General features: G+C 35.9%; 1 protein-coding gene across 4 annotated transcripts in view; it reads left to right on the forward strand.

Annotated features, from left to right (window-relative positions):
- Positions 1 to 25,680, forward strand: part of SLC39A10 (solute carrier family 39 member 10) — a 116,384-nt gene that overhangs the window by 74,001 nt on the left and 16,703 nt on the right. For all 4 annotated transcript variants that reach the window (XM_047720645.1, XM_047720644.1, XM_047720643.1 and 1 more), the window contains exons 2-7: positions 1,132 to 2,156; positions 4,626 to 4,833; positions 16,539 to 16,708; positions 18,905 to 19,093; positions 22,851 to 22,971; positions 24,180 to 24,548. In XM_047720645.1, coding sequence (XP_047576601.1) covers positions 1,143 to 2,156; positions 4,626 to 4,833; positions 16,539 to 16,708; positions 18,905 to 19,093; positions 22,851 to 22,971; positions 24,180 to 24,548 — 2,071 coding nt within the window. In that variant the 5' untranslated portion in view covers positions 1,132 to 1,142. The remainder of the gene's footprint in view (positions 1 to 1,131; positions 2,157 to 4,625; positions 4,834 to 16,538; positions 16,709 to 18,904; positions 19,094 to 22,850; positions 22,972 to 24,179; positions 24,549 to 25,680) is intronic.

Raw genomic sequence — 25,680 nt, forward strand, 5'->3', positions numbered from 1 at the left:
TTTTAAGTTTTTTATTTATTTGACGGAGAGAGAGTACAAGTAGGCAGAGCAGTAGGCAGAGGGAGAGGGCAAGCAGACTCCCCAGTGAGCAGGGAGCCTGACTTCGGACTTGATTCCAAGACCCTGGGATCATGACCTGAACTGAAGGCAGCCGCTTAACTGACTGAGCCACCCAGGTGCCCCAAATCTTTACTATTTTCAGACTCTGTTTTGTTTCTTTGGTATATTTGTTTATTCTGCCACTATATACCACAGCTACTTTAGTAGCTGGTAGAGTGAGTGAGTGCTCCTCTCTTATTCTTCATGAAGTCTTGACCATTCTTGGACTTTACTTTTTCCACATAAGTATTAAAAATACCTCACCAATTTTCACAGTTTCTTCTGGGATTTTGATTGATACTACATTGGATCTATATCACATCCAGTCATGAACACGATATAGCCATCCATTTATGTAGGTCTTCTCATTTCTCTCAGTAATATGTGATCTTTTATTTATGTAAACATCTTACACATCTTTTGTTAGGTTTATTCCTAGCTTTTGGTATGATAAATGATACCGTTTTCTAATTTCATTTTATAATTATTGCTAGTGTCTAGAAATAAAATTGATTTTAGGTTATTGTCCTTAATACGGCAGTTTTACTAAATTAACTTACTCTTATAGATTCTTTTGGATTTCCTACATACCCAGTTCTGCCATTAGTGAATAATGATATTTTTCTTCCTGATTTTTATACTTTTTACCATTCTATTTCATCTTGTATATTGCACTGAACAGGACCTCAAGAGCAAGGATCAGTTAGCTTTCATAAAGGACCAGATAAGAGGAAACCAGCAGTTCCTGTATAACTATATGGTAGATTCTTAAGTGTTATGCTTAAAGGGAGTCAGGATAGTCTATAGATGGAGTGATGAGCAGTTTGTTCTAATTGGAAGGACTGTACACTATTTTGATAAATTAAAAGGGGCAATTTTTATAGGGAATTGAAGAAGGAAAGAATGATTTATAGCACTGAAAGAAATGTAAAACGTTTGCCTCGTGGATTGATAATTGCTGGAGAGTTTATGATTATATTGAATGTATCTAAGTACGAACTAATGCCTGCTTCTCTTTTTAAATCCCTTTAGGAAAAATAGAAATGAAGGTACATATGCATACAAAATTTTGCCTCATTTGTTTGCTGACATTTATTTTCCATCACTGCAACCATTGCCATGAAGAGCATGACCATGGTTCTGAGGAACATCACAGACATCGTCGTGGAATGACAGAATCGGAGTCAAGCAAATTTTCAGTGCTGGATGCTGAAAATGAAAAAAAATATTATATTGAAAAACTTTTTGACCGTTATGGTGAAAATGGAAGATTATCCTTTTTTGGTCTGGAGAAACTTTTAACAAACTTGGGCCTTGGAGAGATAAAAGTAGTTGAGATTAATCATGAGGATCTTGGCCACGATCATGTTTCTCACTTAGATATTTTGGCAGTTCAAGAGGGAAAGCATTTTCACTCCCATAACCACCAGCATTCCCACAATCATTTAAATTCAGAAAATCAAACTGTGACTAGCATATCAACAAAAAGAACCCATAAGTGTGATCCAGAGAAAGAGACAATTGAAGTATCTGTCAAATCTGATGATAAACATATGCATGACCATAGTCATCGCTTATGTCATCACCATTGTTTGCATCATCACCTCGATCATAACAGCACTCGCCATTTTCCTAACGATTCCATTGCTCACAGTGAGCGTGGGGAGACTAGCCATGAACCTTCAACAGAGACCAATAAAACACAGGAACAGTCTGAAAGTAAGCTACCGAAAGGAAAGAGGAAGAGAAAAGGGAAGAAAAGTAATGAAAATTCTGAGGTTATTACACCAGGTTTTCCCCCCAACCATGTTCAGGGTGAACAGTATGAGCATAATCGGGTCCACAAACCTGATCGTGTACATAACCCAGGTCATTCTCATGTACGCCTTCCAGAACATAATGGTCATGATCCTGGTCATGTACACCAAGATCTTAATACTGATAATGAAGGTGAACTTCGACATACTAGAAAGCGAGAAGCACCACACGTTAAAAAAAGTGCAATTTATTCAGCTGCTACTCACAAAGACCATAATGAAGATGACCGTCAGCATGAGGTAGGTGTAAAGAAGATGGTTGCTCCATAATTCTCAGATAATTGTGGAACATTGTAGATAACAAAAGAAGTTAACAGTGGAGAATAGTCAATCATATTCAAACTTATTTCCAGATAATGTTCCTGAACAAAATTCTTCAAGGAATTAAAATCAGATTAAAGTTTTTTATCTGGATTTTCATTTGCAGTGTTCTCAAATATGGGTTCCTCAAATCTAAATACTTAAAGGTTGTTAGAACATATAGTCCTTATTTTTCTTTCCAGCTTATGACTTGTTTTGACTTCCCAAGTTTTCATTTTGTTATTGCTAGTTGGTTCTAGATGTTAGAAAATTGAAGTCCTTTTTTGTTCACCTGCCCTGTTGGAAAGTAGGCATTTTCTTTTTCACAATTACTAACTTAAATGAATTAACTACAGAATGATTCCCAGTCATTGATGTAGCTCTAAAGTCAGTTATTTTATATGTGTGGTAGGTTTGTTTTATCTATGTCACTTTATTGTAGTGCCTGCTTCCTCATAATTAATCTTTTTTCATGTCTTTGGCAGATGTAGGGTGAATACAAAAAGATAAGATAATAGGAAAATCCACTAGTAATGGGATGGTTGTCCTATCCTTTAAAATTTTTATGTTCCTTTGAATACTTTCACATTTGATTGGTTCTTTCTCAGTTTTTTTAACTACTTAGCTTAAACATGTTTATTTTTGTTGCATTAAAAGTATATCAACATCCTTGTTTAATTCTAATTTTTAGTACTTATTAAAGTTTAGAAAATTGTTCACACGTATAAAAAGCAGCACTATACCATCTAATGGGGGAAAATGACCTCACCCTTTTTGTTTCTGTCTCTATTATTGAAGTATATTTTGCATCTATGGAAATATCTCTGTTTCTTCCCTGTGTAAATAATCAGGTACTGGTTTTCAGCAGAACTGATTTTTTAAAATTAATTTTTAAAAATTTCTTATTAACATATAGTGTGTTACTAGCCCCAGGGATACAGGTCGTGAATTGCCAGGTTTACACTTCACAGTACTCACCATAGCACATACCTTCCCCAATGTCCATAACCCAACCACCCACTCCCTACCCACTTCACCCCACCAACCCTCAGTTTGTTTTGTGAGATTAAGAGTCTCTTATGGTTTGTCTCCCTCCCGACCCCATCTTGTTTCATTTATTCCTTTCCTACCCTCCAAACCCCCCATGTTGCCTCTGCACTTCCTCACATCAGAGAGATCATATGATAATTGTCTTTCTCTGATTGATTTATTTTGCTCAGCATAATACCCTCTAGTTCCATCCACGTTGTCGCAAATGGCAAGATTTCTTTTGATGGCTGCATAGTATTCCATTGTATATATACACCACATCTTCTTTATCCATTCATCTGTTGATGGACATCTAGGTTCTTTCCCTAGTTTGGCTGTTTTGGACATTGCTGCTATAAACATTCGGGTGCACGTCAGCAGCACTGATTTTAAAATCCCTTATATTTTAGAATCTCAGTGTACTTATAAGGAAATACTTTTATTTATTTACTACCATAGATAATATCCTAGAATCATCTCTTGATCATAACTAGACGTTATCATTAATGTTACTTTTTCTGGCAGACTTGTGGGGTCTATATCGGAGATGTTGTTTTATTTTCTTACAGGTCTGGTGCATATTTTTCTGATGAATTCTGATGAATTTTCTCAGGATTTCTAGAAATGTTCTATGCACTGGATAGAGTACTACCTCATGTTAAGACCTGAGAAGGATACTTTTCTTTTTGTATGTTTTGATTTTGTTTTTTGTACCATAAATAAAATCATATAATGAGGTTGCAAGTCAGTAAATAAGCATGCAACCAAAGTGTATGATGTATGAAAAAAAAGGGCACTACTCTCTCCTCTGCCTTTGTTTTAGATATTTCCTATATGACAGGTCCAGACTTGTTTGCTATTTGTTTTCTGCTTTGTTTTGTTTTGTACTTAAAAGAACCAGTGGAAGCTGCCTTCTTTTATCTTCCACTTATAGCATTGGGCTAGAATTCCCCAATATAATATTTTTTGGGGTACCTTAGATAATCAAAATGTCTATATTGTGTATTTTAATACAAAGTTGTTAAAATTCTCTTTGTTTAATAATTTGGAACTGATGATTGCAATTTGAATAGGGAAATGATTTTTCTCTTCACCCTTTATGAATGTAGTTGTGAGTGATTTTTATTAATTATTGAGGAAAGTTATAATCTTTCATGTGTTGGAGTGAAAAATGGCTAAAAGTCCATGTAGAGTTAGGTAGTGAAGTTGAATGTATTTCAGTCATAAATTCTCAATGAAAATCTTTATTTGTAATAGTTATCTGTATTACAGGTTATTTTCAAATCATATTTAGACTTTTTTATTATACAGTAATTTCTTTTTCTGCTTAATCTTCTTAAAATACTCATTTACTTAATTTGCTTTATCAATTTTTTGCAGTGTTTGAACGTCACTCAGTTGTTAAAATACTACGGTCATGGTGCCAATTCTCCAATCTCACCTGATTTATTTACATATCTTTGCCCTGCTTTATTATATCAAATCGACAGCAGACTTTGTATCGAACATTTTGACAAACTTTTAGTTGAAGATTTAAGTAAGGATAAAAATCAGGTTCCTGAAGATAAGGCCAATATAGGGGCATCAGGTAAGAAAGATTAAATTTTTTTTTCCCCCTCAACCTAGTCTCTGTACTATTTTAAGAATGTAATTGAATTAGAAAGTAATTCCAAATTACTGTTTTCCTTTTGGTGACTTCAGTATGTTTTAGTCAGGATTAGATAGGAATGTTTAAAAAAGATTGGGGAAAGACAAGAGGCATGATAGAGTTTACTTGTCTTTTCAAGACAAGGATTATGAAGGGAGGTTTAGCTATGGATAGAGAACCAGATTAAAAAGAAAAGAAGGATTTGTGATAAATGGATTCTTCTTGAGGAGCAAATGGAAATAATGGGGCTGCCAGTTAAAGTCATTGGTATTATAATTACTTAAGTTAATCTTAGAGTAGAGGGCCTCTGTGAAAAGCTAAGATTAAGTTTATAAGGAAGTAAAAAGGGAAGCCACTGTGGTCAGACTCTATGAATGTCAGAAATGCTAGTGACTGGCACGTGAATTCATTGTGGGCAGTTTTATAGAGAGCTTCAATGAAAGTAAAACCAAAACTCTTTTCAGTATTCTGTCTAGGCTCTTTTAAAACCATGTCTGGTTGGCTAGATAACCCCACCTTGATGTTCACAGGGATCTCCCACTTAATATTTCTAAAACTTCTACTCCACGAAAAGTTTGTACTTCTTACTAAATCTCAAATGCCATAACAGTTCATTTTTTTTTTAATGAAATCTGAAAAATCTTTAGCATTTTTCTCTTAAGGTTTTGTTTTTCCTTTTTTCCATGTATAATCAGTCGTCAAGTCCAGTTGCATCTCCTCTTAAATTCCTTCTAGCTCTATCCACTCCATCATAACTTGGTTTTTGATTGAATTGTTGAAATAACTTCATTACCTTCCCTTTCTAAAAATGCAAATGAGATTTTCCGACACACAGTTTTTTCTTTTTAGTGACCGCTAACGTACTTTAACAGACAAGTATCGCAGGCATTCTTCTAGACTCAGTGACTTTTACTTTTTGCAGCAGATATGGAAGGGGTAGAATTTTCTATGAACTTCCCCCAAATCTCAGAGCTGGTCAGTGACAGTGCTAGGATTCAAGCTGAGGGAATTTAGCCATTTTGCTATCCATGTGCTAAGTGTTTCACATGCTCCCCCTGCCCCCCACTAAATTTTAACAGTATTCTATTGAATTATTTTCGTTTAAAGATTTACTTACTAATTTTAGAGAGAGAGAGAGAGAGCACAAGCGAGTTTGCGGGTGGTTATTAGCGCTGTCAGAAATGAAGGGGCAGAGGGAGTGGGAGAGAGAGAGAATCCTCTAGCAGGCTCCCGACTGAGTGCAGAGCTAGACGCAGGGCTCAGTCCCCTGAGGTCATGACCCTAGCCAAAATCAAGAGTTGAATGCTTAACTGATTGAACTACCCAGGCACCCCACTCTGTTGAATTATTATGTGGGGGAGCTATTAAATGATTCTGATTCTTACAGACATTCAAACTGTAGTATAGAAAGGTTTCCTAACTTGCCTACATTTCCCCGGGGCCTAATAAATGCTAGAGCCCACCACACCTGACATTTGTCATAAATCCTCTGGGCAGTTAATCACTATGCTGTTACCTTCCAAATTTAGTTAATTTGGATATCCCCTTTATAATTTTGCCATGTATCTTTATACTATTCATTATTTTTCATTAGATCTCTAGTATTTGTCATTATATCTTTTATATTGTAAGCAGTAATGTCCCAGAACGTAGATTTGTTGTGATGTGCTAGTTGTATTTTTTCTCCTGTATTTTAGGAAACTGTATTATGCTGTATTGTTGGAATTTCAGAGTCTTTTACTTGGTGGATCAGGCTTCCCAGGATATGATCCCTGCCTACCTACTTCTCTATCCTTATCTCCCACCATTCATTTCTGTCCTCTCAGCCCTAACCATTAACAAACTCCTGTTGATAGATCATTCTGTTTTTCCCTCAGTTATCTCTGCCTTTTCACATTCTGAACCTTTCTGTTCGAGTGACTACTATGATTTCTCAGAGATTCAGCTCAAGGGTTAGACTCTCTGGAGTAACTTACTAACCATCCTGGGCTTCATTAAGCTCCGTTCCTTGGCGCTCTCCGTATGTCTCCATCTCAGTACAGAGCTTAGGGGATTTTCATAATTGGATTGGTTAACTGTTTTTGTTGGACTTCAGTTGCTTAAAGGAAGTGGCTGGGTCTTTTGAACAAAAAGAAAGCATTCACATATTGATTGAATGAATAAATTACTTTATATTAATCTGTAAGCTTTTAGTTATAACCCAGGAAAGACCCTTGTTGAAAATGAGTCTTTGAAGATCATTTTATGAATGCAGTTGACCTCTGAACAACGCAGATTTGAGCTGCATGTGTACACTTGTATGCAGATATTTTTCGAGAAATATATTGGAAAGCTTCTTGAAGGTTTACAGCAATTTGAAAAAACTAACAGATGAACCACGTAGCCTAGAAATACCGAAGAAAGAAAGAAAAAGATACTGTTGTAAGAATACAGTATATAACACATAATAACATACAAAATATGTGTTGTTTATGTTAATGGTAAGGCTTCTAGTCTACAATAGGCTATTAATAGTTAAATTGGGGGAAGTTAAAAGCTCTACTTGGATTTTTGGCTGCATATGGAGGGGTAGAGGTTTGTCCCCTAACCTCACTCATTCAAGGGTCAGCTGTGTATTAGGCAGCTTAGTATACTTAGACAATACAGTCTTCTCAGAATGAGTAGAATTCTCATGGACTTGATCGTGTGGAAAATCACAGCGAAGGCAGTTCTGGTTGAAATGCCGGGAGCTGGAGGGGCACTGTTGCATAGTAGTGAAAGTAGCTAAATTGGTATGTGTGAATATGGACCAAATATGGGATTCTGACAAAAGATTGAGAAGGCAGAATTAAAAAAATTTTTCATAGCATAGGAATAAGGTAGACATGTTTAAGAATATCACAGTCCAGTATATATGTAAGAGTTTTATTTGGGATCGAGAGATTCATTAAAGCTTGAAAACCTACAAGGGAAAGGAAATGCTCTCAATACATAACAATCAGTCTCACAGGTACCCACCTACTGGTTAATTTCTTTGCAATAAGAAAATAACTTTAGATAAATTAATCATGATGGCCTATATTTATTGGGACCATACTGTGTACTGTTCTAAATACATTCACAAGGATAATTATTAAATCCAGGAGATAGGCACTTTTATTTACTTCTGTTTGCTGAGGAAAGGAGGCTTTGAGAAGTTAAGTAACTTATCCAAGGTCACATCGATGCTGGGTAGCAGAGCCGTGATATGAACTAGAGTGAGTATTCTCCATCTAAAGGCCATAATTGTAACCTGTATGCCACTCTTCACTGCTTCCTGCTAAAAAGGGTCTTAACTTGGGGTGCCTGGGTGGCTTAGTCGGTTAAGCGTCTGCCTTTGGCTGGGATCGAGCCCTGCATGGGGCTCCTTGCTCAGCCGAGAGCCTGCTTCTCCCTCTCCTTCTGTCTGCTGCTCTGCCTACTTGTGCTCTGTCTCTCTTTGTCAAATAAATAAATAAAATCTTGAAAAAAGGTTCTTAACTCTGCTTTGCTAGTAAAAGTGACCAGGAAAAAAAAAAGTGACCAGGAGATAGAGTTATATATGGTTACATTTAGTAGTGCTTTGACAGGTAATGGAGACATGGGCAACAAAGTGGTATCGGTAAGTGTTGGTTTAAGTATGCTGGAAGTGTAGATGAGCTAAAACAGAACACCCGAGAGTAGTCTTGTTAGGTGGTACCTGTTCAGTCAGGTAAGATCAGTAAAAACAGAGAATTTAAGTCCTCATAGTAGCTTTGAATTCTGGTTTTTGAACAGATAAAATATGTTCCCTTTGCTGGCTTCGTGTTCATTGATCTTTGTAGATGAGTAAAGACCTTAAGAACCACAGTCTCTAAGGTGCTTATAAGTGCTCACTGAGGCAGGAGAAAAGGGGAAGTTAGGTCTGAGATTATTTGACTTAAATTAAAAATAAAACACATTTGTTCTTTACATAGAAAAACAAACTGACAGGATTGTTGCCTCTAGAGTTAAAACTAGTGGCCTTTTTTTTTTTGGTAAGGCTTCTAAGAAATTTCAGTCGTTTTTACATCCACTTTGGATTATAACTTAAAGTTTTCAATGTCTTAATATTGCATAATCTGTATATTTTAACAGAGCTGTTGGCAGATGCTTGACAGTCATAACATTGAAAATTGGAGTTTATTCAATCCGAAAAGCCTTAGAGGAAATTATGCTTGCTTTGAAAACAAAAATATAATAGTGAATATTGATTAGTTGTTTGCAGGTGGTTATTAGCACTGTCAGAAATGAAGTTTGAATTAAGTATGTCTTGATAGATGTTAATAATTGTTGGAGAGATTGCCCTGCTAGTAATTATTTTTAATGACTGCTGCACCATTAAGAAAGGTTAACTTGTTCCATATAAATCTCCCATAGTGACACAGCTACTATCTCATTACTGTTCAAAGTCTGCTGTAAACCAAGTACGCCATATACTGTGTATGTTAGAAATCATTTGTTTCACAAGATTGGCTCATTTAGTCATAGAGTTGACCCTAGCTTAATTACCAAGGGGGGATACAGTTGTGAATAGGCCGCTAAGCATTTTCTGCCAATTAAAGTGCTGAAACAGTATAGAAAACTGCCATCTTGCACATGCTTTGAACTGAGTTAATTAGAAAGTTTCCACAGATGAGCGCTTCTTTTTAAAAGAATGCATTTTCTCTCTAGATAATGAGAAAGGGAGTTGGTGAATAACTAAGCTTGAAGACCTTTAACGTTTTAAGCGACCTAATTTGCAGAATAAGTGAAGCTGTTTCAGACATTTAACGTTTTTTTATTGTATATGGTATCTTGGGTGCAAATAAAGGAAACATTTGTTAGTTGTATTTAATAGTTTGCATATTGTTGTTTTGCATAAGTTTTAGAAAAGATGCCTTTAATTGTTTATTGTTGTTTGGGGATCTTTTTTTGGTTTGTTTTATACTAAACAAGTGATTTTAAAAGCACAATAATTTGGTTAGGAATTAGAAAAATTTTATTACCTGAATTGCTTTTTTTCTACACCTAGGAAATTATAGTAGAGCTTATGTAAGTGTAAATATAAAAGTTAATTCTAAAAATAAGTGATTTTTTTTTCTTAAGATTTTGTTTATTTATTTGGAATAGAGGGAGCCAGGGGAAGGGAGTGGGAGAAGCAGGCTCCCCACTGAGCAGGAAGCCAGACTCAGGGCTGGATCCCAGGATCATGACCTGAGCCGAAGGTAGACACTTAACCAACTGAGCCACCCAGAGGCCCCTAAAAATTAAGTCTTTAAATAACACAGGATAATATTTCAAGTACAATAAAATCAAAACAGTGTTTCTTCTCATAGGTCAAAAGGATTGTAATTGTCCCTGAAGATTTACAAGTTGTGAGGAGAATGACTATTAAAATTTTAGTGCTAGAAAGCTTAAATTACTTTAAAAATTTTAACGGATCAGTATAAGAAAACGTGTGTATAATAACACTCGTGAGAGATAGTAGGCTGTTCTGCTAATGACATAGTTGTGATGGAAAACCTATAGAAATACCTGGAAATACAGACAATACCTGGAAATTTTCCACCTTACCTGAAATGGGAAATATAGCTCTTTATCCCTTATTTCTTATCACTGGCAAAAATGAGTGATCATTTATGTTAGATGGGACATAAATACTTTAACCTTGCTCTCACATATATTTTCAGGTGACATTGAAATAAATATAAGTATATTCTGATGATTTTATGTAATTACTTTTCTTTGGATCCTCCTTTGGTGAACCCATCTCTAAGAGTTAAATACGTAAGTGATAAATCACTTGGTGAGAATTTCCTGAAAATAGTGTGATTTAATGGAGAATATGGTAGATTAAGAGAGGACTTTGGGTTTAGTTTTTACTTTGCCATTTTATTTTAGCTAGCTATTTAATTATTTTTTATTATGGTAAAATATAAATAACCTAAGATTTGCCATTGTGGACCCTGAAATGTACAAATCAGTGGCACTTACTACATTACAATGTTGTGCAACCATCAAACTTTTTTTTTTAAAGATTTTGTTTTTAGGTAATCTCTGTACCCAGCATGGGGCTAGAACATCTCTCAGATCAAACAAGACTTGCATGCTCCACTGACTGAGCCCCCCAAACACCCCAAGCTATCGGCTACAAAAATTTTTTTATCACCCCAGATAGAAACTATAAACGATAAGCAATGCATCTACATTTCCATTTCCTCCTTGCCCTTGGTAACATCTCATCTTTTTTGTTTCTGAATTTGACTGTTCTGTTCTAGATAGTTCTTGTAAATGGAATCACTCAGTATTTGTCTTTGTGTCTTTGTTCTGGTTTATAACTCATTGTTCTGAAATTTCATCCATATTTTAGCATCTATTAGAACTCCATTCTTTTTTATGGCTGAATAATATTCCATTAAATGTATATACTGCATTTTGTAATCCATTCATCCATTGATGGACACTTGGTTGTTTCTACCTTTTGGCTATTTTGAATAATGCTGTAATGAACACAGGCATGCAAGTATCTGTCTGCTTTCAATTCTTTTAGGGTATATACCTAGGAGTGGAATTCCTGTGTGATTCCTTTTAGCTTTTTGAGGAATTACCAAACCATTTCTAGAGTGGCTGTGCCATTTTACATTTCCCTCAGCAATGTACCAGGGTTCTAGATTCTCTGCATCTTTACCAGTATGTGTGTGTGTGTGTGTGTGTGTGTGTTTACTAGCCATTCTAGTAGGTGCGAAATTGTATTATTTTAACATTTAACATTTCTCTGCCTCCGTATGCAAATCTGTAAAGTAGAGGGACATTGATCTACATTAGAATTTTCCAAATCGTGTTCTGTAGGACCCTGGTTCATTGACATACACTAATAGGTTCCATGATCAAGTGAGTTAGAAAAATGCCACATGCTCTGTTCGTCGATTCACGGGGTTTGTTAAGCTGTTAGAGGCTCTGAGGGAACTTGTGTGGCCAAGAATGACCAAATCTTTCTGCTCGTTAAATTCTCCTCTCACTCCCCTTGGAATGCCACCTGAGAATTAGATGAGCACAGTTTGTGCAACATCAGTGTAGATTATTAAATTCCTTTCAACGTATACAGTATGACACTGCCAGTTTAAGGAGCTCCTGGTAAGCAAGGAACTGAAAAAATTACCTTTTTAAAGGGGCGGAATAATTGACATCTTTTAAAAGTTTTGTGTTGTTTTTTTTTTTATAATTTCCAACTCTGTCAATCAAGTCAAGGTATATAAGGAAGAATAATTAAACTATATTATAATTGTCCCAATTGTGCCCTCTATTTTACCTATAAAATATGTTACTGGAAGTTACAGGATCGTTTTTAGTCCTAGAATTTATTTTTTTTAGATCAGTTAAAAAAATCTTTTGAAGGTAGCAAGCATACTAAATGTATCTCCTCTAGTTTGAAAAATGAGACAATTCTGATTCTAAAAACAGGTGTTCTATATATATAAAGGTTTTCAAAGTTATACAAATTATTTAATTTTAATCTAAGAGCATCGTCTTTTTCTCATTCTTGGTTTTTATGTTGGTCAATAACCAATTTCTTGATAATCACTTGACTATGTGACCAGAAAACCAAAAGCATTTGTATTAATTATTTTTTTGAAGTGTGTGTTTATATGCGTGCATGTTTGTGTATGTATATATATGTACCAACTCCTTCTGGAGGGCCACTGTCCAAGCTCAGTGTAATACCATTTTACTGAAGGACTCCCAAGTGGCATCATTCGCATTTTATTCTAAGTAAATGGCATTCCCACAAAGATACATTGAGGATGGCGCCCTGGTGGGCAGTGCTCTGATGCTGGATAGATTTATGTAAGGCTTTCTTCTTGGTGGGGTTATGTTTTCTTATATTTCCTGAGTTTCAGATATCTAATATCACAAATGCTGAAGATTTTCTAATCATAAAGTGGGCTTCTCTCTTTAAAGCATTTCTTATCTTAGTTCATGAATTTACTTTCACAAGTGGATGAGAAAGAGAGAATTTCTTAGCTGATTCATAAAAAATTATACCTGGGAGTGTGTAATGTGTGACGTGTACTCATTTGCGCACAGATGAACTCATACACCCTTTCGTACTCACACCCTCCCTCAATCAATTATGTAAGCACTTGGGTAATTTAATGTGTCAGTCTGTCAGTGATTGGTCCTAAGTTACAATATATTGAGCTCATGTGTCATATTGGCAAATTGATGTTTCACAAATTCAGTTTTGGTTGATTCCGTCATTTGGTAACTTGGTTTTTAGCTACTTAACCAAAAGCCATTTGAAACTCTAAGTCATCTCAGAATAGTGCAGAATGTTTATGGTTTCATAGACTCTTTCTTAGACTTCTTCATATTCAGAACATCCTTAGCCAGAAATTAAGATGAGAATTATAGAATGGAAATATTTGCTTAGAATAATGTTCATTTTCAGATAAAATTTTTATGAGTAGGGAATAGAATCACATTTTCTTTCAACTCTTTAATGATTAGCTTTTTAGAAATATGTTTATAAGAATAAGAAATATGCTTATATAAGAATATATGTCGGTTTAATGCTTATAAATGCTTATAAAAATAAGAAATATGCTTATATAAGAATATATGTCAGTTTAATAGGGCCTTACTCTGTAATGTCAAATTTTAAAATATGCTCCTAATGCTAATTTACTAAATTATTTTGTGTAAGTTAATCATCTTAAATGTGTACTATATCAAATTAATGGTATTTTCTTTATATTAAGATACAGGAATTTAATTTCTATTGCAGATATCTTGAAAAGCAAATTCAGAAAAGCAAATCCAGAAATATATATTTCCTAGTGTAGAATGTAATATAACCCTAGAAAAAAGAAAAGATCAGATTAAATAAGATTTACCCAAGTAGATTTTGGTAAATGTAGATTCTAATTTAGTATCTTAATCTGGTTATATGAATTGTCTTGGACTTAGGGACATAGGGATAAAATAAGAAATACTTTTGCTGAATAATTTTGGTGACTAATTCCAGTACATTTTTGAACAAAATAATTCTGATTAATACAAATTTCTAGTAATTATGAAAAGTCATAAAATGTGTTTATGTGGTATATTTTGGGTTTCATCTGTAGTTTTGGCAGTCCCCATCCATATATATTAGTATGTACAGAATATTTTAGAATATGAATTACTGGCTTTTCTAAGTATTTTTTTTAATTAACATATAATGTATTATTTGTTTCGGGGTGCAGGTCTGTGGTTCATCAGTCTTAAATAATTCACAGTGTTCACCATAGCATATCCTCCCCAATGTCCATCACCCAGCCACCCCATCCCTCCCACCCTCCTCTCAGTAGTTTCTAGTGCTATTTTTAAGTTCTTAACTGAAGTTGCTTTTAGATAGATTGTTTTGAGAAGTGTTCCTAAATTGAATTATTGCCAAAGTAAGGAAAAGTACATTTGGGAAGGGAGAGTTGTATATTAATATATGAGACATTTTACCTTTAGGTTATTGTATTTATTCCCAGCCTCAGTTTGTCGGATTTAGTTATTACAAGTATCTTTTGTCCACTTTTTTCCCAGATAGTATGATTGGAGCTGCAGAGCTGTGGTAGTTTTGACAAACCTTTATTGGTTTAGTTGGCCCGTAACTTTGTTGTCTTCCTGAGTTTATGTATACTAATGGCCCCTTTACTCTGGCCTATTTACTCAGGCTCTCTCACTGATTTTATTGTTCCTGCCTATGCTTGGGGGACAAGGAGATAAACTAACTTGGTCATCATTATTAAGTCAACTTTTAAACCTTATTTGATCTTCTGTTTTTCTTTTTAAAATAGGGTTTTTGACCTCCGTTCCCTTTTGCCTTACAGTCCCAACCATAGTTGGGGGAATCCTTACCTTACCCATTGGTTTCACTAACAAGGATGTTGACTTCATAATGAATCTTTTTCCTTTCCCTCTTCCTTCCTTCCTCCCAAATCTTTGTAGGTATTAAAGCCACTGAATCCAAAGTCTGGTTGTGTGTTTCCATCTTCTTTTGGCCTTTTCGATTACCCATGTTTGTATTAGAAATTATATGTTAGATATAGAGTAAACCATAGAGCTTCCATTAGCAGTAGATGACCTATTGGTTTAGTCCTGTGAGCTAATTTAGCTTAGATTTAGTTTATAATGTTAATGTTATTGGGAATTGTTACTAAAATGTCAAGTGAAACAATCCAATTGTATTGATAAAGCTCAGCATCTAGTGGGTTGATTAAAGTTTCATTTCTTTACCTACCCTTCTCTTTGTCTTTGACAATTTTTTACCTTGTTGGAAGAAATGTATTTTCCTTTGTTCTCTTACCATAACCGTGAGCATAAAATCTCTCAGCAGATTTATAGTCCTTTGGGGTTTGATGAGAAAAACAGCATTTTAGATTAAAAACTTTACAAAATTATTATTCTTTAGTGAAATTTTCTATAGATAAAAATTAAGCAGAATTTTAAAAATATTTCTGTTTCATTTAAGCCATTAATAGAGTATAGTATTTATTTTTTTAGAGAGAGCATGTGCCTGTGCATGTGAGCAGAGGTGGTGGGGGGGGGGCAAGGCAGAGGGGAGAGAGAATCTTAAGCAGGTTCCATACCCAGCATAGGGACATGGGATGGCGTTGATCTCACCATCCTGAGATCATGACCTAAATTAAGAGTCTGAACTTAACCTACTGAGCCACCCAGGTACCCCTAAAGTAATGTCACTTTAAGTGAAAATGCCCCACCCCCTGTACCACGGGCATTATTTATGGTATCTAATCTGCTTATAAAGAGCTAAAAGAAATGTGCAGAAAATGCCCCCTTTTCTGTCACACTCGTGTATTTTCACAAATCATATTGTGGAAACATTTCTCTTGTATTCTGGTTATAGAATATAATTATTACTATATAATATAATGTAGAACACAATAACTATATATCATGTCATGTATTAATATATAACAATATATATTAATAATGTAATATAGAATATAATAGTTGCTATATAATTAGTAAAATTATATAGTGAAATTTTTAAAAAGTAGAAAATGATACAGAAAGCCAAATTGGAAGAAAGGGAATTTGGAGCTGGTTGTGGAGTAAAGATGGTATCATGGGGGATGGTGCTGAATTATCTTTTGAATATGTTTCCATTTTGGACTGATATGTTAAGCTTCTTAAACTTTGTATTAGAAAGATTTACAAAGTTAACACTAGATACTTGGCCTCCTCTGATGACTACAGGAGAGTTTTATAATTCTCTAAATGAACAGTTTTATTGCTATGGCTTTACCTTTATACCTTGGTAGAATTTTATTTATAGTCTAGATATTAGGAGTGAATCACAGCCAGAAGTCATTTGAAGTCCCTGTTTCTGGTAAGGTGGGCTACTGAAAGTACTGTTTGTAACGATACAACGAAGGTCTGAATTTCTTAATTCTTGTAAGTATTCAGTTTGGCTGTGCAGATACTTGCCGTGTTTTTACACACAGCAGTGCCAGAATGTAAAACTTCTTAAAAAGCATAGTCAGGGCAAGATAGTCTATGTCCCATGACTCATTTATCTCATGTTGATTGTTCTTTAGAGCTGTTTGGTTTATATGTCATATTAATGTTGACTATTGATTTCTTTCCTACAGCATGGATTTGTGGTATCATTTCTATCACTGTCATTAGCCTGCTTTCCTTGCTAGGCGTGATCTTGGTTCCCATCATTAACCAAGGATGCTTCAAATTTCTTCTCACATTCCTTGTTGCACTAGCTGTAGGAACAATGAGTGGAGATGCCCTTCTTCATCTACTGCCCCATGTAAGAAAACTTTTTAATCTTTAAAAAAAATAAAAATAAAAATATTTAAGCTAAAAGTGTCCTTCATTACCAAGCTATGTAGTACACTAAACTAGTATTTGTTTTATTTGCTTGTAGGATGAAGTATTTTTCCCACTTGCATAGTTTTAATAGCAACACTTTTGAAATAAATTGAATTGTTAGGTTTTAAAATAGCAACAAAAATTGGTAACATCAGTTTTACTTTTTCCCGTCACAGTGTATACATACGAAATCACTATGTCGTACACTTTTAAGTGTCTTAGAGTTTAACATCCGTAGAGCTGAAATTTTATAAAAAAATTGCTCTGTTAGCAGTTCTGAAAATGAATACGTAGAATGGTACCCCACTCACTGATCTTTATCCGTAGGCTGTATCAGGAAAGCCTTGAGAAGAAATACATTAGGGTCTCGTAGTGGTTGTGCCACATGGCCAGTGTGCCCAGGCGTCGTATTTGCTCGGGAAGAGGCTGACGCGCTCTGCTGACAGTTTCAGGCATTGAGCTCTTTGCACTTGGGGCTGTTTATCTTTTCACCTGGCAGACCACTTATTTTCTTCTATTTCAGGACACTTCTTTTATCTATTTATTTATTTTAAGATATACTTATTTGAGAGAGCCAGACAGAGAGTGCGGGCATGGGTGAGCGAGTGGTGGGGGCAGAGAGAGAGTCATCAGGCAGACTCCCCGAGGAAGGCGGAGCCCCACCCACCTCCATCCCAGCGAGCAGGAGATGGTGACCTGAGCTGAAACCAAGCATAGGAAACTCAACCAACTGCCCCAGTGCCCTGTATCCCAGGAGACACTTCTAATGTTATGATCTTATGCCCACACGCCTAGTTACCTTGCTTATCCTCCTCCCAGGTGGGAGTATTTTATCCAACATTACTGCTTTTACTTCAAATTATGAAAATACTGGGGCTTTTCCTTTTCCAAATGCAAAATTACAGGTTTGAGGGTTTTTTTGTTGTTTTTGTTTTATATTCTTACCACCTCCTTTTGGAATATTTGGGAGACAGAATTATATTTTCTTTTTAAGTAATCTCTGCACTCAACGTAGGTCTGGAGCTTACAGCCCGGAGATCAACCAGGAGTTGGCTGCGCTCCCAACTGACCAGCCAGGTGCCCCCAAGAATTGTTTGTGTGTTTTGTGTAATCCTTCTCCCCATCTTCACTTTTAGTTAAGATTAGAGATTGATATCTGGAATAATATATGGCACTGCCTTAAGAAATTGATTAGTGAATCTTAAAATTGTGAATATGAGGTTTTTTTGGTAAGTTGACGAGTTATTTCCCCCTTTGTCCCCCCCCCCCCCACTTGCTTACCCTTTCACCAGTCATCAAGAATAGTGACATTTTCAAAACTGGGCCTAATAAGAACAGTTGAAGTAAGAATAGTCTTTTACTGCTATTTAACTTATTTTTTTCATAAGAAGTATTAATTACTTAAAGCCGAATGGTCTTGCTTTCTTTGAGAAGTTTAGAACCCTCTTCAGTTGGCCGCTAGCAAGTGAGAAGGCATACAGATGTTCAAAGGAAGGAAAAGACTTTAGACTAATTTTCTAACTTTTAAGGTACTATTGTGAAACTTAACTCCTTTCACAATTAAAAAAACTTTGTTTCTATACATTTATTTTTGCTAAAGCTTTAAAATGTGGAAAATCAGACACATGTTTAAGTATATGCTTTTGCTGTTGTTCTACTGTGTAAGCATACGTAACATCTCCTCACTTTTTAAAAATAATTTGTAAGAGAAAAACATAAAAATACAATCAATTTAAGAAAAAGTTAGATTACAGGGATTCACGGGTTGTGTAGGACCTGCTGGTGAAGTAGTTTGTTTTTACTAAATGTTAGGCATCTGGTTCTTGTTTACTTCAGTTTGCAAAGGACCCTCCTGCTTGACTGTCTCGCTATAGGATGTATCTTAACCCCTATAGGCATTTGAGTTTGTGGTCTTTGTTTCAGAGTGACCATGAAATAGGCAATACTTTCCAGGCCACTTAGAACGTCAGAATTAAATAGAGGGCGACTTAGAGTTCAGTGAGATAATATTTACAGAACCACTTCAAAAATTTAAAGATATTTTTTTCTGTGTCCTCTAGGAGATTATAATCTCAAAGTTTTAAAAGGCATTTTTAATTACATGCTCAGAAGTTTTCATTATTCTTATTAATAGTCTCAGGGTGGACATGATCACAGTCATCAACATGCGCACGGGCACGGGCATTCTCACGGACATGAATCTAAGAAGTTTTTGGAGGAGTACGATGCTGTATTGAAAGGACTGGTTGCTCTAGGAGGCGTCTACTTGTTATTTATCATTGAACACTGCATTAGAATGTTTAAGCACTACAAACAGCAAAGAGTAAGTATTTTTTTAAAGGCTTCTTCCATTTTCTGAGATATAAAACATAACAAAAAATACCATTTTCTGGCCACATGCTTAATTGTGATGTTGGTATGTATTAAAGGAAACATGGACATTGATCTTTGCTGTTTTGGTCATTATGTTTGTCATTCGTAATCCAGATATAGCAGTCTTCGTTTCAGTTCCTTTGTTGGATTTTTTTCTAGCTGACTTAAATAGGATAGAAAAAGCTGTTGGCCAATTTCTGCTTATTTCAAAAAAAACCAAAAATGTATAAATAGAATCAAGTCTCATGGGTCCACTTAGGTCATGTTTTCAAGTATAAGTGGCTTTCACTGTCCTGTCTTTCAACGAAAATGTTTTCACACAGCACATTTCCTCATCAGAAATGCTAGTGGTAGAAGCAATAGAGGTGAGGAGGCTTTAGATCCAGGGGCTTTGTAGGAAGGAAGTAGAATGAAGTGAAGGGAGTGGCAGGGAACCTCCCAGGACATGTTAGACTATTGATTAAATACCCTGCTTGTCATGAGCCGTGTTTCATGGCACATTTGTGAGTATCAGATAAATACCTAAAATAATTTTCCCCTAAGTAATTTCAGGGCTACTACCACTGACCTTCCCTTTTCACAGCAGTTCACGTCTGTTTCTGAAGCTCTGTCTCGAGTACTTCTCAATAACATGTTTGTGGTACTAGTGCTGATTCTCTTCATTGTACTCTGCTGAAGAGGAACAGTGTGTTCTGTCTAGAGGATGTTTTAAAAAAGCTTAGACAAAAAGAAAATTCTTACATTTTGCTGGTTTACTGCAAATACTAAAAAAAAAACCAAAAAACTTTTTCCTCAAGAACAAAGGATAGTCATGATCATAATATGTGTACAGACCACTCTTAAAATACACCCTTTATGTTATTTTTATGGATGTATTTTGTTTGTATATGTACGTGTTTTTTTCTTTGAGATAAAATATGGTTTAGAACCGAGCTCTAAACCGGGATTTGGGGGAGTGATTCTAATTCTTGCCCAGGCACAAACCGCAGCTGGGAAACTCTGACTCATTTATCATGATTTCCAGTTGCTAGCTAAATCTACGGGAAATAAATCCTACTTCTTAGATAGATTTTTGTATCATATTCTAAATAATATATTTAATTTTAATTGGCACCTTTTAGTCTGGACATCGTCATATTTAATTACGTCCGAAGAAAGGGTGATCAGCATGATGTGCCAATAAATTATTATCTAAGGAATGATAAGAGGACCTGGGAAGGATCAAAAGTGCAAGAAATCTAGTATCTGGGTTTTTGAAGGTCGTGTGGAAAGGTTGGGTGAAGAAGAGAATAATGGGGGAGGGATGCCAGGGTGAGAGCGGCAGCAGGAAATGAGTCAGAAGGGGGGCAATGGGAGCTTGAATTTCGAGCCACGTCCTAAGGAAAGGGGAAAGAGAAGCAGATTAAGAGGATTTCTTTCAATGAGAGAATAAGAGTTGATCATTGATGATCTAAGAAATGTAAGAATTTTAGGGTCCATTGCAAAGGATACAGAGAAGTTTTGGAATTACTGTGAAGCCCTAATTTTCTTCAGTTGTGTATACCTGCTAACACTGAGGCAGCAAGCATTAATATATAATATGTACAAATTATTAGAGTCTGCATAACTTACAGATAAGTATAAAATGTAGTCTTTCAAGAGATCAAAATAAAGTTTCCTGGTTTTCTTTATCATTAAGCTTGGTCTCCTTTTGAATTTAAATTTGCTGGCAAAATTAAATAGGTTTGTTTTGTAAACCAGTATAGGAGAATAGAGTCCCCAGAGCTTGGTAGTTCTTGCGTAAATTTGAAATTGTGGGAAGTCAGTAACTGAAGGGAGCATCTAAGTCTAGTAGTAAGGAGTCCTTCAAGTGTGTCGAAGAAAGGGACCTGGGCAGGTGAATCAGTGCGTCTCTTTTATGATAAATAGGACCATGAGTAACCAGAGAAGAAAAAGTGTATGGCATTTTTTGAGGAAAGGGAATTAGTGATATTTGAACAGAACAGGCATTTTACCATCTGTGTGGCAGAATCAGTTATTGAAAGAAAGCTTCCAGAGCATAAATTAAGTAATACATCAGATGTTGACTGGTTTCAGCAAGTTGAGCCTTTGAGGGTAACGATTTGGCAAGTTTTTAGGACAACAGACAATCGGAACCAAAGCAGTTAGACAGAATCCCAGCTAGTATTTGCATTTTCCTCTTAACACTTCTGTACTAGTGTTGGCTTTTTCTCCCTGCTTCCCTTTTCTTCCCCTTCTTCTTTAACTCATGACTTCTGTTTCTTTTCTTCTCTCTAGGTTGTCTCCATATTACTTTCTTCTGACAATTTTGTGTTTCCCCAGTTCTTGTTACTTACTGCTGTGAAGCAGAAAAACCCACAGCTTACTGGCTTATACCAATCATAAATAGTAGTTTATTATTTCTCTTAATTCTGTGAGAAAATGAGGCGAGATTCACCAGGAAGTTCTTTTGCTGCACTTGGTATCAGCTAGAGTCGCTCACTTTACTCCCTTCGGACTCACCTGGCCTGGTTGGACCTGGACAGAGTGGGGGGGGGGGGGGGGTAGAAGGTCCCCAGGTGGTCTTTGTCTCTGCCACATGGCCTGTCTTCAGAAGTAGCTAGCTTCTAGCTTCCTGAGCAAAAGCAGAAGGTGCCAGGCTTCTCGCAGATCGGTCCCACAAGTAGCCCTTCGTCACTTTCTTGCATTCTGTTGATCAGAAGGCCACAGCTTATTTGCTCCCTTAAATCTACAGAGATTGGAAATAGAAATGTAAGTGGGAAGAGTTGTCAGTGGTAGTTACATAGTTACACTGATAAAAGAAGAAAGCAGACTTTTTGGAAGATAGGAGAATTCAAACCTAAGCAATGAAATACAATAATTAGGATTCATTAATAATTGAGGACAAATTAGATGAGAAAGAAAACTTTATTGCAAAACTGTGAAGAGTCAGTTACTGATAGATCGTTTTCATACATCGCCGCATTTAATCCTAAGAATCTGTCATTTTTATTTTATTTTATTTTTTTAAAGATTTTATTTATTTATTTGACAGACAGATCACAAGTAGACAGAGAGGCAGGCAGAGAGAAAGGAAGGGAAGCAGGCTCCCCGCTGAGCAGAGAGCCCGATGTGGGGCTCGATCCCAGGACCCTGGGATCATGACCTGAGCCGAAGGCAGCGGCTTTAACCCACTGAGCCACCCAGGCGCCCCGTGTCATTTTTATTTTACAGATGAGCATTCTTATGTCCAAGTCTCACAGAAGTAAACTGCAAATGTGGGGACTTTAATGCAAGGGTGACTCTGGCCATTATGTCACATGTAGGGAGATGTAAGATTGCATTCAGGACGATGAAATTCAAAAGAATGAACTTTAGTTTTTTCAGAACTTCCTTTTCCCACACACTATAAGTAAGGCAGATATTAAACGTATTTCACATTTCACTCAGGTGCGTGTAATACAGTCTGTGTATCCCATTCTGTGCTTCTGAGTAGATGAATTATCTTTTACTTGAGTCATTGGGAAAAAGAAAAAATGACATATAAATTTAGTTGGCTATTTTATCTAGTTAGACCCCTTGATTAATTTCTAAAAACTTTTTCTCACTTTTTTCCTAAATAATTTATGAATAAAATGTTAGTGCCAGTTATCCCCGTAGATGTTAGTAAGTAAATATTGTTGTTCATTGTGGCTGCAGATTTGATGCTAATACCAGATTCTTTTCAGGGAAAACAGAAGTGGTTTATGAAGCAGAACACAGAAGAATCAACTATTGGAAGGAAGCTTTCAGATCACAAGTTAAATAACACACCAGATGCTGATTGGCTTCAGCTCAAGCCTCTTGCCGGTAGGCAACAGTTCTGACTAAAGAGAAACTTTTAAAATATAAAAATTGAAATATTGCTTCTAAACTGTGCCAGTGTTTGAAATATCTTGTTTTTGTGGCTTTCATAATATTAGTTTCTAACTTGTATTTTCTTAAATGTGAGTGTATCTTGTGATTTTGTTAGTGTTTTATTTTGGCCTTACTTATACTGAAATGTGGGACTAACTGCATCACAGGGCAAGGAATGTATTGCACTTTTACAGGAAAAAAAAGAATGAAACAAAAAGGTTTTGTAAGCAGTATGCTCGTGTTATTTTTAGATCTTGACAATGCAAAATCTCCGTGCCCACCGCATGTGATTGCTTTCATATGGAAGAGGGCGAGTGGTCTCCATATAAAAAAAATCTCTGCTCATCCATTCATCTTTCTTGTTGCCTGATAGATGTGATGAGGTAGCTTACAATTTTCAAGGAAACGTAAAAATTTTTTTTAATCTAATGTTACCTTTTTTTTTAACCTGTGTTTCCCTTGAGTATACGAATGATTTTCTGCAGAAAAGGGGCAGACAAGACTCTAACTGTATTCCGCTCCAAAATACAATTTGAGAAGTAGTAGGCTCTTTGTCACATAATAAATAGCTTTTGAAAACTGGGGGAGAGGCCAACCTCAGTAAAAAAAAAAATTTTATCAGATGTTGTCTTCACTTACATGGATTTCTGAACTCCCTTCTAATACTGATCTGAGCAGCATTTTCCGGTGGGTGGAGCTTTGGGGGGTGCGGTGCCAGTACTTAAATTCTGTTTTTGTTTTCTTGAGTGATAAGGGAATGTTAGAGTGGATAAACTTTAAGGTTCCTTCTTTCCCTGAAAAATGGTGGGTCCATTGTATTGTCCTGTAAATTCTGCAATAACTTTCTCCCCTTTGATGTTCACGATGTGCTCCTTAAGTTTCAGCGTCTTCATGCTTGCCCGTTCTTCTCACTCTGCTGCTTCGGATCTCAGTGCTCTCACTTACTTCATCTGCTTCATCTTTTGGACACTCAGAACCCCAGTTTGTTGTGTGTGCACATGTGTCTTTGTTCTCTTTGCTCTTACACGTTTACTTGGGACTTGTAAAAGACATTCACTTAAGAAATGTATATCGCACTGCTATTCTGCCTGAGTTTAAATTAGCAAAGAAGCGTTCATTTAGGTGTTGATAAGGTGTGTCCTCTGCTGTTACAAATACAGGAACTGATGACTCGGTTGTTTCTGAAGATCGACTTAATGAAACTGAACTGACAGATTTAGAAGGTCAACAGGAATCTCCTCCTAAAAATTATCTTTGTGTGGATGAGGAGAAAATCATGGACCATTCTCAAAGTGATGGCTTACATACCATTCATGAGCATGATCTCAACGCCGCTGCCCACAACCACCACGACGAGAGTAAAACTGTGCTGAGGAAACACAACCATCAGTGGCACCACAAACATTCTCATCATTCTCATGGGCCCTGTCACTCTGGATCTGACCTGAAAGAGACAGGGATAGCTAATATAGCGTGGATGGTGATCATGGGGGACGGCATCCACAACTTCAGTGACGGCTTAGCAATCGGTGAGTGGGCTGAATCTTGGGTTATAGTTTGTTGTTCTTTAAGACCGTTTTCCTTTGTCCACAGTTTCAGTATTAATATTATGAATTACAATACATAAGATTAACTTTTGGAGGTTAACAAATACACTGTCATATATTACTCGGGTCATGTGATTTTGTTAAGGTTTTCAGTATAAGTTTATTTGGGGCATAGAGATTAATTTTACTGGATTTTCCTTTGAACATATAAACGAATGTCTATAATATACTACTTTAATAACATTCCAAGGCATAATCACCATATGAATGGTGATTTAACATTTTATTTTCAAATTCATTAAATTATTAAATTATTCATTTAATGGTGATTTCCAAGGCATAATCACCATATGAATGGTGATTTAACATTTTATTTTCAAACACATTTACAGGACCCTGAATGTATAATTTCAATCCTAGGTTTAATAATTCGTTTTTGCTTTTGAGAAGGTGAAGAAAAATTTACATGTTAAAAGTCCATTGTACCAAATTCAGATATTATGTTAGAGCCTTGCTAATAATGTAAACTGATATTACTTAGTCTAGGAGAATATTAAACATGATTCATTCATGATTTTCTTTTCCAGACTTGACTCAGAAGTAGGCTGTGGTTTCTTCCAGAAAGGAGAGGCCATATTTTTGAATCAACAATAGCCATCAATGTTAAAGAATAAAGAATTTTACCAGGAGAATCAAATGTAATTTGTACCTCTGATATTCAGTCCTCAAGACCATCAGACAAATAATACTTCGTGGCATTTATACTCTAAACCCAGAAAAGTTCAGATAAGGGGATAGTAGCCATTTAGGTATCTTTAAATATTTATATGGGAGAGCAAATGAAATCATAGACTTACAGGACTTAAAATTTAGCATCAGGTTTCCACTCAGAGACGGAAATGCTGAAAGCCGTTATACTCCCGAGCTTTTAGTGAGTGAGAAGGAAACCCTCACGGATGATTAAATTTCTCGGAGAGTATTTCCTTCATGGAGTCGCTCTCTCTGGTTGTCATACACCTGTTGCACTTGACTTACATATGCACAACATACGGAGTAAGGTAGATGTGAGTCACGCGCATACCGTGAAGTTAATTTCATCGTTAATGAAAATGGA

Source organism: Lutra lutra, chromosome 3, assembly GCF_902655055.1.
Source record: "Lutra lutra chromosome 3, mLutLut1.2, whole genome shotgun sequence".
Lineage (NCBI taxonomy): Eukaryota > Metazoa > Chordata > Mammalia > Carnivora > Mustelidae > Lutra > Lutra lutra.